The sequence below is a fragment of the Chiloscyllium punctatum genome, chromosome 30 (assembly GCF_047496795.1).
Source record: "Chiloscyllium punctatum isolate Juve2018m chromosome 30, sChiPun1.3, whole genome shotgun sequence".
NCBI lineage: Eukaryota > Metazoa > Chordata > Chondrichthyes > Orectolobiformes > Hemiscylliidae > Chiloscyllium > Chiloscyllium punctatum.
This window is the reverse complement of record NC_092768.1, coordinates 48,221,316-48,235,926: the sequence shown is the minus strand read 5'-3', so window position 1 is coordinate 48,235,926 and position 14,611 is coordinate 48,221,316. Positions and strand designations below refer to the sequence as shown.

The 14,611-nt window shown below is 43.4% G+C and overlaps 1 protein-coding gene across 3 annotated transcripts in view; it reads left to right on the top strand.

The window, feature by feature from the left end:
- The first annotated feature begins 217 nt into the window (after positions 1-217).
- Positions 218-14,611, top strand: part of LOC140455648 (uncharacterized) — a 38,227-nt gene continuing 23,833 nt past the window's right edge. The window contains exons 1-2 of one of the 3 annotated variants that reach the window (XM_072550623.1): positions 218-1,855; positions 2,175-4,699. In XM_072550623.1, the coding sequence (XP_072406724.1) occupies positions 1,009-1,855; positions 2,175-2,272 (945 nt within the window). In that variant the 5' untranslated portion in view covers positions 218-1,008 and the 3' untranslated portion in view covers positions 2,273-4,699. Of the gene's footprint in view, positions 1,856-2,174; positions 4,700-14,611 lie in introns of those variants that run through there. The other 2 variants (XR_011952924.1, XM_072550624.1) reach the window with 2 other exon arrangements.

The following is a 14,611-nucleotide window of genomic DNA, read 5'->3' as shown; positions in this document are numbered from 1 at the left end:
TGGGTGAAAGATGTTGATTCCTAACAGCAATGTGAGTGTACCTAAACTCTGCCTACCCTGTAAGTGATCCAAGAAGGCAGCTCATCCTGTGAAAGGCACTTATGCTGCTCCATGCAATGCTGCCCACACTCAGTGAAAAATCTGAGAATTCAGCCCGTCCAGCAAAGGAGGAGGAGGAATTGGAGGAAATCATGTTTATTTTCCTGTTTTACAGAAGGATTGCACTGGACTACCCAGAGAATACAGAGGGGATAGACACCACAGATATATTCTGACCACCTCCCAAGGAACAACTGCACAACTGTGGGAAGACATCAGTCCCTTTGTAGCATTGCTCAACACAGATAATGTTGGACAGTGAAACCATCATCTGGAAATTGATCGGATCAGGGGAGCTTTGACATATCATCAGATCTGAAACTGGTCAGTGGTGTGGAGCCTTCAATCAGAACCAGCCGTCTGTGGGTGATCGGTCAGGGTGAGGCTAGGAAGAAGTGTGAGTGGCTCCAAGTGTGGTGAGAGCTTCAATCATTCATCGAGCCTCATGAACCACTGACTCATTCCTACAGGGGAGAGGCTGTTCAAGTGTGAGGAGAGCTCCACAGGTTCAAATGGTTTGCTAACATATAAGGTGTGTGTGTGTCATGACCAGTGCTGAGACAAGGGCAGTGATATGGATGAAAAATCTTTCAACAGTGATGCAGGTGACAAATTGTTTTCACGTTCCTCTCACTTCCGCATACACCAATGCATCGACACGTTGGAGAAGCCATTCCATATTGTCCAGGACATCAGAGATAATCCCTCTGCTCTTTGACAACAGAGTGCCATGGGATCTTTAACATTCACCTGAGAGGGTAAATGGAGCCTTGGTTTATCTCATCTGAACAGTGCAGCACTCCCATATAAATAAAAGGAATTGATTTGCTCAGAGACAATATATTTAACTGTTTGTTCCAGTGAAATAGTTTGGCAAGTATGCAGTAACTACAAGCAGAGAAATTGTGGATGATAGTTTACTTGTGTTTGTATGGGATTTATCAATGTAATAAAACCTACACGTTATCAAGCCTCATTAGACACCAGGAAAATCACATGACAGGGAAACTGGTCGCGTGTGAAGTCTGCGACAAATCTTTCACAAGAATTTCGAGTCTCCTGGACCATCAGACAATTCACACGGAGCAGAAACCCTTTAAGTGTCAGGTCTGTGAGAGAGCTTTTGTGACATCTTTGAGTCTCCTTCGACACCAGAGGAATCATACTGGGAAGAAACTCTTCCGTTGTGCGGTCTGTGAGATGGCTTTCACCCAATCCTCTGACCTCCGGACGCACCAGAGAATTCATACAGGGGAAAAACCTTTCAAGTGTGAGCTCTGCAACCAAGCCTTCACATGGTCGTCAACACTTGTGCAACACCAACAGATTCACACTGGGGAGAAGTCATTCAAGTGGGAGGTTTGTGACAAGTCATTTGCACATTCTTCAAACCTCAACAGTCACCAACGCATTCACACAGGGGCAAAACCTTTCATATGTGAGGTGTGTGACAGATCATTCTCAGAGTCTTCATACCTTCGTGCACATCAACTCATTCACACAGGAGAGAAACCATTCCGGTGTGAGCTGTGTAAAAAGGCTTTCATTAAATCCTCTGATCTCCTGAAACACCAGAGGATCCACGCAGGTCAGAAGCCATTCACACGTGACGTGTGCAAGAAATCATTCTCAGAGTCATCAAACCTCCACGCACATCAACGCATTCACACAGGAAACAAACCATTCCGGAGTGAGATTTATGAGGTGGCTTTTAGCCACTCCTCTGATCACCTGAATCACTTGCAGACTCACACTGGTGAGAAACTATCCACAGTTAGCCACGTTTGTGCAACCTCAACACTGTTATACCCAGGAGAACCCAGTTTAGCGTCAGTTGTGTAACAAGAGCCTTGTGCAATTATCTTGCCTGTGAAACTGTTGTTTTCACCCATTACTTTCACACAAGGGACAAATTGTTCAAGACAGAGTTGTAAAGAACAATTAAGTACAGAAAACAGGCCCTTCGCCCCCACCCCGCCCCACATCAGTGCTGCTACATTTGACACTTTCATAGTGAAACTGTCTTCACTTACATGATTCATATCCTTCTATTCCCTTTCTATCATATATTCTAGGTCAGATCCTTCACAAGCTCAATACGTCTACTGCCCTATCACAAGACAAAATCGGGTGTAACCCTTCAAGTGAGAGGTCTACAATGATGTGTTTCTGAAACCTTTGAAACTCCTGAGACACCAGCAGATCCAGATTGGAGAGAAACCGGTCGAGTGTGATGGATGTGACAAGACTTTCGCATGGTTAGCATATCCATTTTGATTGTGGGATCCATATTGTCCAGGACATCAGAGATAATCCCTCTGCTCTTTGACAACAGAGTGCCATGGGATCTTTAACGTTCACCTGAGAGGGTAAATGGAGCCTTGATTTATCTCATCTGAACAGTGGTATCTCTGACAGTGCAGCACTCCCATATAAATAAAAGGAATTGATTTGCTCAGAGACAATATATTTAACTGTTTGTTCCAGTGAAATAGTTTGGCAAGTATGCAGTAACTACAGGCAGAGAAATTGTGGATGATAGTTTACTTGTGTTTGTATGGGATTTATCAATGTAATCCAACTGAAATTAACCATATCAGGTATTTTAAATGTCAGGTAAGTCGAGTGTAAATGTTTTTAATCTTTGTGATCTTCAACAATGTGGTACCAACCACAGAAATGACCATAGCCCTGGGTGGGAATAATAAGCTTGGTGAATTTCTGCCGATCGTGCTTGTTTGAGGCGGCTCCTGAAATTATGCGCAGGGTTTTTGGATAATCAGGCATCACCAGTCAGTCATATTCAAGAGTCTGTGTAACTTCATGTTCTGTGGCCAGAAATTATTTCAGGGTGACTGTCTATGTGCAGTTTGCACTTCTCCCTGTGTCTGCGTGGGTTTCCTCCCACAATCCAGAGATGTGCAGGTCAGGTGAATTGGTCATGCTAAATTGCCCATAGTGTTAGGTGCATTAGTCAGGGGTAAATATAGGTTACGGGAGTGGGTCAGTGTGGACATGAAGGGCCTGTTTCCACACTGTAGGGAATCTCATCCAAGCAGGCTTTACAGGTAATCGTTTGTATCTGTTGAAACTGAAAATAAAGATGTTAAACTAATATAGTCAGAATAACATTGTTATCTCAACAGTATCGTTTGGCGTTTCTCCTTTGTGTCTTCAGTTATGATGGGATTTAAAATGCTGCACTTCCCCTCTAACCTCATCATTATAATGCTGGAGGAGAAATGGGAAAGAGATAAAGTCAAAGAGGATGAGGGATAAGCGGAATAATCAGATGAGAGAAAGGTATCAGAGAAAGGATGAAAATGAAATTGAAGAGATAGTGAATGGGGGGGGAAGAGAAAGAGAAGAGGAGGAAACAGAGGGTGATGGTGAAGGGTTGATTTTTGTACTGGAGGCCTGTGACCAGCTACAAGGATCAGTGATCTGTCCACTGCATTTTGTCATTTATATAAATGATTTGGATGTGAACATATGAGGAATGGTGAGTAAGCTTGCAGGTGACACCAAAATTAAGTGGATGGTAAAGAAGGTTACCTCAGACTACAACAGGACCTTGATCAAATTGGCCGATGAACCAAAGAGTGGCAAATACAGTTTAATTTAGGTAAATGTAAGATGGTTGTATTTTGGTAAGTTAAATCAGGACAGGACTTTTAAGGTAATGGTAGGGCCCTGGGGAATGTTGCCAAACAAAGAGGCCTTGGGGGTGCAGGCTCACAGTTCCTTGAAAGTGGAGTCGCAGGTAGACAGGGTAGTGAAGAAGGCGCTTGGTATGCTTGTCTTTATCGATCAGAGTATTGACTATAAGAATTGGGATCAAGATTAGAGTGATGCTGGAAAAGCATTCCTGATGAAGGGCTCCTGCCCGAAACGTCGAATTTCCCGCTCCTCGGATGCTGCCTGATCTGCTGTGCTTTTCCAGCACCACTCTTATATTGACTCTAATCTCCAGCATCTGCAGTCCTCACTTTTGCCTATAAGAATTGGGATGTCATGTTGCGGCTGCACAAGACATTGATGAGGCCACATTTAGAATACTGCGCGCAGCTCCGGTTTTTGGAAGGACCTCTGTTATAGGAAGGATGTTGTTAAGCTTGAAAGAGTTCAGAAAAGATTTACAAGGATGTTACCAGAGTCAGAGATTTTGAGCTATAGAAGAGGCTGAATAGGCTGGGACTTTCTTTCCCTGGAGCATCGGAGGCTGAAGGGTGACCTTGAAGAGGTTTAGAAAATCATGAGGGGCATGGTTAGATGAATAGCCAAGATGTTTTTCCCACAATAGGAGAGTCCAGAACTAGAGGGCATAGGTTTAAGGTGAGAGGGGAAAGATTTGAAAGGGACCTAAAGGGCAACTTTCTCATGCAAAGAATGGTGCATGAATAGAATGGTGGAGGCTGGTACTATTACAACAGTTAAAAAGCATCGAAATGGATGCATGAAAAGGGAGGGTTTAAGAGGGATATAGGCCAAATGCTGACAAAGGGGATAAAATTAATGTAAAATATCTGGTTGCAAGGATGAGTTGAACTGAATGTCTGTTTCTATGCTGCACAACTCCATGACTTGATGATAGTAAATTTCTCTGAAGGTAAATCATTTCATTAAATATAATACAACACACAGCAGCTGCAGAGATCACTGGTGTTTTATATAATTTGTGTTTTCCAAGGTGCTAACAATGCGGCCTCATCTGGAGTATTGTGTGCAGTTTTGTTCGCCATATTATAGGAAGGATGTGGAGGCATTGGAACGAGTGCAGAGGAAGTTTACCAGGATGTTGCCTGGCATGGTAGGAAGATCGTATGAGGAAAGGCTGAGGCACTTGGGGCTTTTCTCATTGGAGAAAAGAAGGTTTAGGGGAGATTTGATAGAGGTGTACAAGATGATTAGGGGTTTAGATAGGGTTGACAGTGAGAAGCTTTTTCCGCTAATGAAGTCAGCTGTTACTAGGGGACACAGCTTTAAATTAAGGGGAGATTGGTATAGGACAGATGTTAGGGGTAGATTTTTTTACTCAGCGGGTTGTGAGTTCATGGAATGCCCTGCCAGTAGCAGTGGTGGACTCTCCCTCTTTATGGTCATTTAAGCGGGCATTGGACAAGCATATGGAGGTTATTGGGCTAGTGTAGGTTAGGTAGGCTTCGGTCGGCGCAACATCGAGGGCCGAAGGGCCTGTACTGCGCTGTATTTTTCTATGTTCTATGTTCTAATGATTGATCACACACAAAGGGTCACCTGAGGAGATTCACAGAGGTCCTTCAGCAGAAATAAATTCCCCTTCTTCATGACTTTTGAGAATACTCCATGAGAACTCAAGCACACTGGATAATCTCACAATGCTTTCATTGTCAGGAAGTCAGCCATCATACCCATATTTGGGGAGGATGAGGGAGCTGATAGGCAACTGGTTAGAGACATGGTCCATCTCTTCCTTCCATGGCTGATGTCACCATTTCATGCAGTACAGACTGAGGAGGAGGTGTTGTTTATTGACAACCATGTCTCTCTGAGGCAAGTCACAGAGAGAAGCAAGATGCTGAAGAATTGTTTCAGGTATTAATTGTACCTGGATGGATCACAGTGTTCCCCAGAGAGAGAGAATGGCCATAATCATCCTCGCGAAATGCACACTGACAATATCAATGTATGCAGGCTGACTATTCTGAGAACAATCAGGGATGGAAATCTCAGAAAACTCAGCTGAGAGAGCTGTTTACTCGGTGCTTTGTGCTGAACTGTGTGACTGGAGCTGTGTGTTGGATATTGAGTGTGTTTATTGGAAGCATTTCCCTCTGATTTCCAAGCTGAGTTTTGTTGATGGCTCCTTCCTAAATATGGGAAGGTGAGGTGTCATTATCTGGGAGGTGCAAAGTGCCTGAGGATTCTTACTGATTTTCCATTGTTGAATTTTGTGTTTGTGTGTGCGTGGGGGAGGGGAGGCGGGGTTGGGAGGGGGAGAGCTGGTTGCTGCCCTGTGCAATGTTATTTTGACAGTTGCTCTAAGGGGATATTGGAACAGCAGTCCTATATAGGTGTGCCTCCTGAGTGTAACATTGCACAGGGGTTGTGTCTTGTTAAAGAATATCAGTGGGAAGTTTTTTGCCTCGAGAATGTCCCACCAGTCACTGAGATCATGGTACATCTGTGATCGACCTTCACATTCTGCCCTTTCCCTGGATCCCACCAAACCTTTGCTGAAAAAAAGTCTCCAATTGAATATCAGCAACTAGTTGAATATCAGTAACTGGTTGAATATCAGTAACTGGTTGAATATCAGCAACTGGTTGAATATCAGCAACTGATTGATTATCAGCTATTGAATGATTGATTGTGCTGCCAGAGGAAGTGGTGGAGGCTGGTACAATTGCAACATTTAAGAGGAATTTGGATGGGTATATGAATAGGAAGGGTTTAGAGGGATATGGCCCGGGTGCTGGCAGGTGGGACTAGATTGAGTTGGGATATCTGGTCGGCATGGACGGGTTGGACCAAAAAGGTCTGTTTCCATGCTGTATATCTCTATGACACTATGACTCTAATTGATTATCAGCAATTGATTGAATATCAATAAATGATTATCAGCAATTGATTGGTTATAGGCAAATGAATATTAACAATTGTTTGAACATCAGCATTTGATTGAACATCAGCTGATTGATTATCTGCAATTGATTGAACATCATCAATTGATTATCATCAATTGACTATTATCAGCAATTGATTGAACATCAGCAATTGATTGAACGTCAGCAATTGATTATCAGCAATTATTATCAGCAATTGATTGATTATCAGCAATTGATTGAATATCAGCAATTGATTTTCAGCAATTGATTATTATCAGCAATTGATTGAATATCAACAATTGAACATTACCAATTGATTGATTATCAGCAATTGATTAAACATCAGCAATTGATCAGCAATTGATTATTATCAGCAATTGATTATCAGCAACTGACTTAGCGTTCATAATCTTTTGTAGAAGTGAGTTAAATCTTCCACCTCCCTCTGTGTGTCAAAGTATTTCCTCATTTCATTCCTAAGAGGTCTTCCTCTAATTTTAAGATGATACTCCCAGTCGTAGATTCCCCAACCAAATAAGTTATCTTTATTCATCCTATCTTTTCCCGTCAGATCTGACCATCCGTTTATCTGATCAGTGAATTGGAGGTAACTTTGAGCAGCAGATCAGCTGAGGATTTAAACTTGTCATTTACCCTGTAACATCTTGAAAAAGTTTGATCAGATCACTCTTTAATTTTTTCAAGAATGAGGAATAGAACTTAAGTTTGTTTAATCTCTCCTTATAATGTAACACTTCTCATTCTTGTAATTTACACGTATAATTTTTCTAAATTATACAGCACTCCCTCTAAGGCCATTATCTCCTTCCGGTGGTGGAGTACCCAGAACTCTCCTAGTAGTCCAGTTGTAGTTAAACCAGGGCTTTGTATCACTGAAACATGACTTCTAAACCCTTGTATTCTTTACTTCAAAAAATAAGGGGCCAGCATTTCATGAGTCTTTTTGATTATTTTCTTTACCCATTCATGGTATTTTCACGATCTCTGTGCATAGGTCCCCAAATATGTTCAAAACCTCCACTGCATGATAGTTCCTTTCACATGCCTGCGTGAGTGCACTTCCAAAAACACTCAATAAGCAATTATAACCCAAGACAAACACCCACTCCAGCATTCACTCTGTTCATCATGGACACTCAGCAGCAGCAGCAGCAGTTTGTGCCACGCACAAAATACATGACAGCAGCTCACTCGTCAACTTCACTTTCCAAACCCATGACCCAGGCCATTTAAAAGGACAAGAGTAACAGATGCACAGGAATACCTGGCACTGTACATTCCCCTCCAAGTTACACACCACTCTGATTTGGAACTACATTGCTGTTCCTTCGCTGTGTCTGGGTCAAAATCCTGGAACCGCCTTCCCAACAGCAGTGAGGGTGTACTACCCGCCTCAATCTACCTCGTGAAGCCCAGCGATTCAAGGAGCTTCGTCAGCAACACCTTCTGAAGCGCAATGTGTGACAAATTATTTTCACAGAGTACAAGCCAACAAATCCATACAAGAGAAAATATTTCACATGGGAAGCATGCAAAAATCAGTCTGGCAATCAGGTAACCTCCATACACACAGAAGAGAGTTTGAATCTGTAACAAGGGTTTAACACATTTTTTTGGGCTTGGTGAATCAGTCATATGGGAAGAACATGTAACAATCATTCTCGAAATTAGATGAACTCCATGAGGAGCAACACATTCACACACACAGATAGAAGAAACTGTTCACATGTGAGATCTGTGAGGAATCACTCTCTCAGTCTGACAATCTCTGCAGACACCAACACATCCACATTAGGAAGAAACTAATGTTATGGGCGAGGGGAGTGAGAAATCATTCTTGCATTCATCCATCCTGTTTACATACCAGCATTTCATAAAAATATATACTTTTTCCTTATGAACCTTGGACTGAAAATGGGAAATGGACACTGATTTAAAAGAGAAAGAGTGCATTAAATTTATTTTGCAACTTATAAACATCAAGTGAAATGTATAAGATAACGTTGGTTCCTGAATTAGATATTTTCCAATCAACCTGTTAGAACCGAGAACAACAAGCCCTTCGGCCCTCGATGTTGTGCTGACCTGTGAAATAATCTAAGCCCATCACCCTACACTATCCCATCTTCATCCACATGCTTATCCAAGTACTGTTTAAATGCCCCTAATGTAGCTGAATTAACTACATTGGAAGGCAGGGCATTCCATGTCCTTACCACTCTCTGAGTGAGGAACCTGCCCCTGACATCTGTCTTAAATTTACCACCCTTCAATTTGTAGCTATACCCCTTGTACAAACAGATGTCGTCATCATCAGAGGAAAAAGACTCTCACTGTCCATCCTATCTAATCAATAGACAATAGGTGCAGGAGTAGGCCATTCTGCCCTTTGAGCCTGCACCACCATTCAATATGATCATGGCTGATCATCCTTAATCAGTATCCTGTTCCTGCCTTATCTCCATAACCCTTGATTCCACTATCCTTGAGAACTCTGTCCAACTCTTTCTTAAATGAATCCAGAGACTGGGCCTCCACTGCCCTCTGGGGCAGAGCATTCCACACAGCCACCACTCTCTGGGTGAAGAAGTTTCTCCTCATCTCTGTCCTAAATGGTCTACCCCATATTTTTAAGCTGTGTCCTCTGGTTCGGGACTCAACCATCAGCGGAAACATGTTTCCTGCCTCCAGAGTGTCCAATCCTTTAATAATCTTATATGTCTCAATCAGATCCCCTCTCAGTCTTCGAAACTCAAGGGTATACAAGCCCAGTCGCTCCAGTCTTTCAGCAAAAGGTAGTCCTGCCATTCCAGAAATTGACCTCGTGAACCTACACTGCACCCCCTCAATAGCCAGAATGTCTTTCCTCAAATTTGGAGACCAGAACTGCACACAATACTCCAGTGTGGTCTCACCAGGGCCCTGTACAGATACTGAAGAACCTCTTTGCTTCTATACTCTATCCCTCTTGTTATGAAGGCCAGCATACTATTAGCCTTCTTGCTGTACCTGCATGCTTACCTTCATTGACTGGTGTATAAGAACACCCAGATCTCTTTGTACTGCCCCTTTACCTAAATTGATTCCATTGAGGTAGTAATCTGCCTTCCTGTTCTTGCCACCAAAGTGGATAACCATACATTTATCCACATTAAACTGCATCTGCCATCCATCTGTCCACTCACCTAACCTATCCAGGTCACCCTGTAATCTCCTAACATCCTTCTCACATTTTACCCTGCCACCCAGCTTAGTATCATCAGCAAATTTGCTAATGTTATTACTAATACCATCTTCTATATCATTAATATATTTTGTAAAAAGCTGCAGTCCCAGCACTGATCCCTGCGGTACCCCGATGGTCACTGCCTGCCATTCCAAAATGGAGCCGTTTATCACTACTTTTTGTTTCCTGTCAGCCAACCAACTTTCAATCCAAGTTAGTACTTTGCCCCCAATACCATGCGCCCTAATTTTGCTCACTAACCTCCTATGTGGGACTTTATCAAAAGCTTTCTGAAAGTCCAGGTACACTACATCCACTGGATCTCCCTTGTCCATCTTCAGAGTTACATCCTCAAAAAATTCCAGAAGATTAGTCAAGAATGATTTCTCCTTCATAAATCCATGATGATTCTGACCTATCCTGTTACTGCTATCCAGATGTGTCGTAATTTCATCCTTTATAATTGGCTCCAGCATCTTTCCCACCACTGAGGTCAGACTAACTGGTCTATAATTTCCTGCTTTCTCTCTCCCACCTTTCTTAAAAAGTGGTACAACATTAGCCACCCTCCAATCCACAGGAACTGATCCTGAATCTATCGAACTCTGGAAAATAATCACCAACTCATCCACAATTTCTCGACCCACCTCCTTCAGTACCTTGGGATGTAGACCATCAGGCCCTGGGGACTTATCAATCTTCAGACCTAACAGTCACTCCAACACCAATTCCTGGCAAATATAAATTCCATTCAGTTCAGGTCCTTCAGCCACTGTTACCTCAGGGAGATTGCTTGTGTCTTCCCCAGTGAACACAGATCTAAAGTACCAATTCAATTCTACTGCCATTTCTTTGTTCCCCGTAATATATTCCTCTGATCATCTTGTATGTCTCTATAAATCGCCTCTTAGCCTTCTTCTCTCCAATGATATCAGATCCAAGTCCCTCAGCCTTTCCTCATAAGACCTTCCCTTCAGAGCAGGCAACATCCTGGTAAATCTCCTCTGCACCTTTTCCAATGCTTCCATATCCTTCCTGTAATGGGACGACCAAAACCGTACATAATACTCCCAAGTGTGGCCGCACCAGCATTTTGTATAGTTGCAGTATGACATCATAGCTCTGGAACTCAATCCCTCTACCAATAAAACCTAACACACTGTATGCCTTCTTAACAGCACTATCAACCTGGGTGGCAACTTTCAGGGATCTATGTACATGGACACCAAGATCCCTCTACATATCCACACTACCAAGAATCCTTCCATTGATGCAGTACTCTGCCTTTCTGTTATTCTTCCCAAAGTGAATCACCTCATATTTATCTGCATTGAATTCCATTTGCCACCTTTCAGCCCAGTTCTGCAGTTTAACCAAGTCTCCTTGCAACCTGCAATATTCATCCACACTGTCCACCATTCCACCAACTTTAGTATCATCTGCAAACTTACTAACACATCCAATTATGCCTGCGTCCAAGTCGTTTATAAAAATAACAAACAGCAGTGGTCTCCAAACAGATCCTTGTGGCACACCACTAGTAACCAGACTCCAGGCTGAATATTTCCATCAACCATCACTTATTGCCTTCTAATCCAAACTGCTAAATCACCTTCAATCCCATGCCACCGCATTTTCTCCAGTAGCCTACCCTGTGGAATCTTATCAAAGGCTTTGCTGAAGTCCATGTATACCATGTCAACTGCCCTACCCTCATTCACATGCTTAGTCACCTTCTCAAAAAACTCAGTGAGGTTTGTGAGACACGACCTGCCCTTGACGAATCCATGTTGACTATTTCAATGTTTACTGTTCAATGATGTCATTACACAGGTGGAACTTGAACCCAGGACTCTTGGCTCAGAGGTATGGACGTTACCATTGTGTCACAAAAGCCGTTAGTTCTTGGGACATTGTCCCCATACAAAGCAGCATCGTGTGTGTGTGTGTGTGTGTGTGTGTGTGTGTGTGTGTGTGTATTGAGGGTGACTTTACCCAGAGATAAACTCGGTAGAAGTGGGTACTGCAGATGCTGGAAATTAGAGTCAAGATTAGAGTGATGCTGGAAAAGCGCAGCGGGTCAGGCAGCCCCCGAGGAGCAAGAAAATCGACGTTTCAAACAAAAGCCCTTCATCAATAATGATTTATTCCTGATGAAGGGCTTTTGCCCGAAATGTCGAATTTTCCTGCTCCTCGGATGCTGCTGACCTTTTCCAGCACCACTCTAATCTTTACCCAGAGGTAGTCTTTTGAATAGCTTTTCAATGGGCACCATTTGTTGTAGGTTCAGGGGAGCTCAGCACAGCAGCGCAACAGCCTTCAGATTGGTCTGGATGCAGCTGAACCCTGTGAGTAACTGCTTGGTCAGAAACCTGCAGCTAAACATCTCCCCATTTTTCTGCAGATTGCTCTATTTCTCACTGTATCTGGCAAGAGAAGTTGGGACAAAAAAAACCAAAAGAACTGTGGAGGCTAAAAATCAGAAACAGCAGGTCCGGCAGCATCTGTGGAGAGAAAGCAGAGCTAACGTTTCAGGTCCAGGTTTCCTCCCTCAGTCAAAGCAAAATGCTCAGAGACACAGTATAGTTTTACCTCCTTTATCTTTATTCCGGGCCTTGGAGGGAGAGAGAACGATCGCCCATGTGCACAGGGACATGAGTTACTGATTTCCTGTTGTTGAGTTCTATGTGTGTTGGGAACGGGTTATTATCATATGGACTGTGAATGGTTAGTTCTCTTCTGTGTCAGTTGTGATCGGGATGTTGTCTTTTCAAATCCCTACAAGACCTCCCACCAACCTATTTATGAAAACTCCTCAAAAAACAAGACATATTTTATTCACTCTTGGGAGTGTGGACATCACTGGCTGTGTCAGCATTTATTGTCCATTATTAATTGCCCTGAGCAGGGGTGGTGAGCTGCTTTTGTGAACTGCTGCAATCTATTTCATAGAATCACAAAGTTCCAATATGCAAGAGGCCATTTGACCCAGCACATCCATACCAGCTCATCACATTTACTCCACCTTCGACACCATAAATTCCAAACAAACTCATCTCCAAACTCAGAGGCCTACGACTCCACTCCCTGCCTCTGCAGCTGGATCCTCAATTTCCTGAGCTGCAGCCTGCAATCAGTAAGCATAGGCAATAACACCTCCTCCACAATAATCCTCAACACCAGTGCCCTGCAAAGTTCGTACTCAGCCCCTTATTATACTCATAGAGTCATAGAGATGTACAGCATAGAAACAGACCCTCGGTCCAACCCATCCAAGCCGTCTACATATCCCAACCCAAACTAGTCCCACCTGCCAGCACCCGGCCCATATCCCTCCAAACCTTTCCTATTCATATACCCATCCAAATGCCTCTTAAATGTTTCAATTGTACCAGCCTCCACCACATCCTCTGACAGCTCATGACATACACATACCACCTTCTGTGTGGAAAAGTTGCCCCGTAGGTCTCTTTCCCCTCTCACTCTAAACCTATGCCCTCTAGTTCTGGACTCCCCGACCCCAGGGAAAAGTTTTTGCTTATTTACCCTATCTATGCCCCTCATAATTTTGTAAACCACTGTAACGTCGCCCCTCAGCCTCCGACACACGAGAGAAAACAGCCCCAGCCTGTTCAGCCTTTCCCTTTTGCTCAAATCCTCCAACCCTGGCAACATCCTTGTAAATCTTTTCTAAACCATTTCAAGTTTCACAACATCTTTCCGATAGGAAAGAGACCAGAATTGCACACAATATTCCAACAGTGGCCTAACCAATGTCCTGTACAGCCGCAATATGACCTCCCGACTGCTGTACTCAATACTCTGACCAATAGAGGAAAGCATACCAAATGCCTTCTTCACGATCCTATCTACCCGCAGCTCCACTTTCAAGGAGCTATGAACTGCACTCCAAGGTCTCTTTGTTCAGCAACACTCCCCAGGACCTTACCATTAAGTGTATGCATCCTGCTAAGATTTGCTTTCCCAAAGTGCAGCACCTCGCATTTATCTGAATTAAACTCCATCTGCCACTTCTCAGCCCATTGGCCCATCTGGTCCAGATCCTGTTGTAAACTGAGGTAACCCTTTTCGCTGTCCACTACACCTCCAATTTTGGTGTCATCTGCAAACTTACTAACTGTACACCTTATGTTCGCATCCAAATCATTTATGTAAATGACAAAAAGTAGAGGACCCAGCACCGATCCCTGTGGCACTCCACTGGTCACAGGCCCCCAGTCTGAAAAACAACCCTCCACCACCACCCTCTGTCTTCGACCTTTGAGCCAGTTCTGTGTCCAAATGGAGAATTGTTCCATGAGATCTAACCTTGCTAATCAGTCTCCCATGGGGAACCTTGTCGAACGCCTTACTGAAGTCCATGTAGATCTCATCTACCGCTCTGCCCTCATCAATCCCCTTTGTTACTTCCTTAAAAAATTCAATCAAGTTTGTGAGACATGATTTCCCATGCACAAAGCCATGTTGATTATCCCTAATCAGTCCTTGCTTTCCAAATACATGTACATCCTGTCCCTCAGGATTCCCTCCAAAATCTTGCCCACCACCGACGTCAGGCTCACTGGTCTATAGTTCCCTGGCTTGTCCTTACCACCCTTCTTAAAAAGTGACACCACGTTAGGCCGATGGAGGGCTATTGACCGAAATATCGATTTTC